This window comes from Colius striatus, chromosome 23 (assembly GCF_028858725.1).
Source record: "Colius striatus isolate bColStr4 chromosome 23, bColStr4.1.hap1, whole genome shotgun sequence".
NCBI lineage: Eukaryota > Metazoa > Chordata > Aves > Coliiformes > Coliidae > Colius > Colius striatus.
This window is the reverse complement of record NC_084781.1, coordinates 128,378-133,236: the sequence shown is the minus strand read 5'-3', so window position 1 is coordinate 133,236 and position 4,859 is coordinate 128,378. Positions and strand designations below refer to the sequence as shown.

General features: G+C 64.0%; 1 protein-coding gene across 1 annotated transcript; it reads right to left on the bottom strand.

Moving 5' to 3' along the window:
* Window positions 1-1,030: 1,030 nt before the first annotated feature.
* Window positions 1,031-4,562, bottom strand: LOC133627599 (cilia- and flagella-associated protein 45-like). The gene is made up of 10 exons (XM_062013898.1): window positions 4,456-4,562; window positions 3,752-3,899; window positions 3,299-3,469; window positions 2,961-3,139; window positions 2,721-2,850; window positions 2,304-2,450; window positions 2,110-2,223; window positions 1,653-1,846; window positions 1,266-1,490; window positions 1,031-1,088 (listed from the first exon to the last, which is right to left on the bottom strand). Exons 1-10 carry the CDS (start codon window positions 4,560-4,562, stop codon window positions 1,031-1,033), a joined length of 1,473 nt encoding a protein of 490 aa, XP_061869882.1.
* Window positions 4,563-4,859: the final 297 nt, after the last annotated feature.

The window sequence follows — 4,859 nt, the reverse complement described above, 5'->3', positions numbered from 1 at the left end:
TAGGGTCTGAATCCTTTTTTTCTGAGGTCTATACCACTTGGTTTTGGGTCTAAACCCTCAGTTTTAGCACCTAATCCTCTTTTTTTGGTGTCTTAACTCCCAGTTTTAGGGTCTAGTTCCTTTTTTTTAAGGACTAAACCCGTGGTTTTTGGGTCTAAATCCTTGGTTTTTTGCCCCTATAGTCTAGTTTTTAGGGTCTAAATCCTCATTTTACGTCCACACCACGTGGTTTTCGCATATAAATCCTTGTTTTTGGGATCTAAACCCTCGGTTTTAGGGTCTAAATCCCCTTTTGTGTGTTTTAACTCCCAGTTTTGTGTTTTAACTCTGTGGGGTGTGCTGGGTTTGTGGAATTCCCAGGCAGCAGCCGGGCCTGCACAGCCCTGACATCAACCAGCACCGTTTCTGCCGAGCGTGTGACTGTTGGCGAGTGGCACACGGCTGCGGATCCGCTTCTGGGGCGACAAAGGCCCCGGTGAGCCGAGAGGGAAGCAGAGCCCAGGCTTTGCTCCTGCTCTGGCAGGGCCCTGCTCGTTCCACACTAGCCCACAGGTTGCCCCAGCTGCACAAGAGTTGCAATAAGCGGCTTGGGGAAAAAAGTCCCTGGAGGTGAGAGCTGGGTGAGAAGCTGGGTGCCAGGGCTGTGTGCACGGAGAAGAGCCTGCCTGCCTCATGGGGACCCTGCCTGGGGCAGCCCTGCTTCAGTGGGGACACCGAGCCGTGCTGAGGGCCTGGGGATGCTCCTGGGCCCTCCCCTGGGCCCTCCCAGCAGATGTGGGGAGATGGGCAAGGGGCAAGCTCTGCCCCAGGAAGGGGGAGGTTGGGTGACGCGCCTCTGGGGGACTCCAGCCCCACGGGCAGCTGCTGGCCCACAGACCCCAGGCAAGAGAAGGACAAAACACACCATCTGCTCCATAAACAACTCTCTTTATTCTCGACAACTCTAAAGACTGAAATGGAAGCCCCGAAATGGCTGGGGAGCTGAAGTTCCCTCCTGCTGGGGCTGAGCCTGGCCAGGAGCTGCTCCTGCTCAGCTCTGGGCCTTCCGCTCCAGATGGGCACAATATTTCTCAGGGATGCCCAAGGGCCTGCAGAGGAAAGAAAGGGTCAGTCAGCCTGTGCTGCAGCGGCATCGAGCTGCAGGAGCGTGGCCCGGAGCGCAGTCTGGCTGATGAGGATGCCACGGGAGCTGTGAGGTGGCTCAGGGCAGCCGGGAAGGCCTGAGGGACAGGCAGGGGAGCAAGCAGGCGCCGGCGGCCCCTCACCTGAACTCCTGCAGCAGCTGCTGCTTGTGGCGGGCGATGCGCAGGCTGCGCTGCTGGGCCTCCTCCTGCCGCCGCCGGGCCTCCTCGAACTCGGCCACCCGCTCCCGCGTCAGCTGCTGCTGCCGCTCCTGCATCTGGCGCCGGACGGCGCTGGCGTGGGCGAGCCGCTGCTCTGCCCTCCGCGCCGCCTCGGCCTTCTCCTTCTGCAGCTGCTCCCGCAGGGCCCTGCGGGACGGGGGACAGAGAGGGGAGAGGGGCGGGTGAACGGCCCCGCCGCAGCCCCTGCCCGCGGGGGCCTCGGCCGGCACCGCAGCCCCCAGCCGTGGCCGATTCTTGCCAGGAGCCCCCTGTCAGCTCCCCTCTTGGTCCAGGCAGGGTCCCTCTCACCTGAGGCTCCTCTCAAAGTCTTGCCGGTCCCGTTGTACCTGGATGGCCGCCTCGTGCTCGCGCCGCGCCATCTGCTCACAGCGGCTCCGCTCCAGCTGCTGCTGCAGCGCGGCCTTTCTCCGCGCCGCCTCCAGCTCCTTGCGCCGCCACTCGCGCTCGGCAGCCTCCTGGCTGCGCTTGGCCCTCAGCGCGTCCTGCCCAGGGGACCGCGGTGACGCTGGAGGGGGCGGCGGGGGCTTCCCGCAGAGGCCAGCTCTGCCACCGCTGCAGCGGGGCTCTGCCTCTCTCCCTCTCCCTCGCCCTGCTCCAGCTGCTACTCGGCGCCCGCAGCCCCCCAGGAGAGAGGCCCCGTGCAGGGAGCTCCCCCGTTGCTGCCCCGGGGGGGTGATGGGGAAGGTGGCGAGGGAGGCAGTGGGGGAAGGAGCACGTGGCATGTGCTTGGCAGCGAGTTGCTCACCTGCTCTGCCTTCTGGTCCCGGGCCCTCTCCTGCATGGCCCTGAAGCGTGCAATCTCCTTCTCTTTCTCCTGGCGGAGTCGCGCCTGCTCGGCCTCCAGCTTGGCCTCCCGCTCCTGCGTGGGACACAGTCTCGTGGCAGATCCCTGCAGCCCCATGAACCTACCCCACAGCCACCCACGCCCAGGCCTCTTACCATTTTCTGCCGCTGGTACTGCAGAATCCGCTCGTCTGCCAGCCTCTCCAGCTCGGTCTGCTCCTCCTTGAGCTTCCGATTCGCGTCATTGACACGTTTGATCTCCGCCTGGGTTTTCTTCTGCTGCTCCCGTCTGCGCTGCAAGTCCTGACGGTGGTGCAGAGGCTCCGAGGGTGAGAGGGCAAGTGCCACAGCACAAATTGCTCCCTCCCCTCTCCCCAGGGGCCTTCCTCAGGGCCCAGCAGCAAGGGGTCACTTTCTGAGGATGCCTCAACTTGCCCAGCAGACCAGAGCTCTCATTCTGACGGCTGTTGCTCCACACACCCAGTGTGACTTGCCCAGCACGGGCTCACCCTTCCATCCAAGGTGAACACCCAACCGCAGCCCCCCTGCTCCCCGGCGGGTCCCCGGTCGCACCTTCTGCTCCTCCATCTTCAGCTGCTCCATCTGCTGCCGCAGCTCCTGAGCCTCCTCCTCCTGTTGCACAGCTCTCAGAGCGCGCTCCTCCGCGTTCTTCTCCATCTGCCTGACGATCTCCTGTCTCCCTCTGGAGAGCAGAGAGCAGAAGGGATCCCTCCAGCTCCGTCCCACTCCCAGAGGCAGAAAGCCCAGCGCTCCATCAGGACTCCAGTGCTCCATCAGGACTCTGCTGCAAACCTGATCAGCTCCTGCTTCCTCCTGCGCTCCAGCTCCTCCTGCTTCCCCTCAGCCTTTTTCCTCTCCGCCTCCACCATCCTGGCCAGGCGATTCTCTTCTTCCTGCAGCTCTTTTGCGATGAGCTGCTTCTCCAGGATCTGGGCGTCGCGGATCACGTGGCACTTGGTGCCCAGGAGGAGCTGTGGGGCAACAGGGCTCGCTGCTCTCTGAGCCAGACTCTGCAGCGGCAGCAGGGCCAGGCACAGGGATGGAGGCGGGGAAAAGGGCAGGAGAGGAAGGCCCTGGGAGCAGGCAGCTCAGGCAGGGGCCAGCTGATGCCAGGCAGCCCCTGCACCCACCGTTTTGAACTCTTTTATCTCCTCCTCCTGCTCCAACCGCTTCCTCTCGGACTGCTTCAGCAGGGCCTGCGCCCGCTCCCGCGCCTCCTCCTCCAGCTCGCTCGGCTTCTCCCTCTGCTGCTGCTCCAGGGCCTTTTGCCTGGCCGCCTTCGAGCGCTCTCTCACGGCCTCCTGAGGGGACAGGATGTCTGGCTTTCAGCAGCCCTGCCAGCCCAAGCCCAAGCCCAAGCCCGAGTCCAAGCCTGAACCCACCCCGGGGTGCTGCGGGGCAGCCTGGCTCACGAGGGACATGTTCCCCCGCAGCCCGGCCCCTTCCCACAGCCCTGCTAAGACACCCCACTCCCATTGCAGGCTGCCAGAGATGCAGCACAGAGGCTCTCCCACAGCACTCAGGGCTCCCCACGCACTGGGGGAGCAACCAAGGAATGAAGGGGCAAGAGGAGAAATGCTTACGAGTGCGGCTGCCCTCTGCGCTTTGAGGGCTGCCAGCTGGGCCTCACGCTCCTCCTTGGAGAGGACTCGAGCTGATTCCTCAATGCGCTGCAGATCCCTGTGGCTGATGATGAGGGATGCTGCTGGCTTCTCTGCATGGACACTGGGGCTACATGGCACAGAGAGTTGTCAGAATGCAGTGCCCGAGGGCCACCTTCATAGGACACAAGCAGCAGGCGCCTGGCGACAAGGACCCTGAGGAGCCCCGGCCAGGGGCCGTGCTCAGGGCCACAGAGGCACCAAAAAACCCCAGTGACAGCCACTCAGGCAGTGCAGGGGAAAGAAGCTTCCTCTCCCCGAGGCAGGACACAAGAGGCCATCTGCATGGGGCACGAGCAGCAGGCAGGGACCGAGCCACCGTGGAGCTCAGGAGCCCTGACCAGTGGCTGTGCTCGAGCACAGTGCCAGACTGCCCCAGGGGAAAATCCCTTCCTGACCCCAGCGCTGGCCCTGAGCTTGTGAGCAGGACCTGCCTCCTGCTCCCACGGGCTGCTCACACCTCCCAGGACATGCCCGAGCCCCCTCTCATCCTGGAGCCATCTCAAATGCCCCCGGCCTGACCCGCCTTGGGGCTGAGAACCCACCCCCCCCGTGCCTGGCAGGGCACCAGTGGGTGCTACAGAGCACTGGGACCCCTGGCAACATCTCTGCACCCCATTGCTTACGTCTTCTCCCTCTGGATCCGCAGGGCATGAGGAGGCTGGGCTCTGCAGGGCTCCTTGGGAAGGCTCCTTGCTCTAGCCCCCACTCTGCGGTGGGAAAGGCTTTCCATGCCTCCGGTGGGCTTTGAGGGTGGCTCTGGCAGGAGCTGGATGGCAGCAGAGAACTTCCAGCAGCCTTGTCTGGCCTCTGTTCTCCGGTCTCTCTCCTTGCCAAAGAACCTCACTCAAAGCAGCCCCTCAAGGGTCTCCTCTTGCCTGTCTGCAGCTGCCTCTGAGCCGCTCTGCCAGCGAGACCCAGGAGCTGCTCCCTTTTGTACCCCCCGCCCCGCCCCGAGCACTGTGACATTGGCGTTGCTGGGTGTGGTGCTGGGACACGGTGGGGATGGGGCCCCCTGCACAGCCCTGGG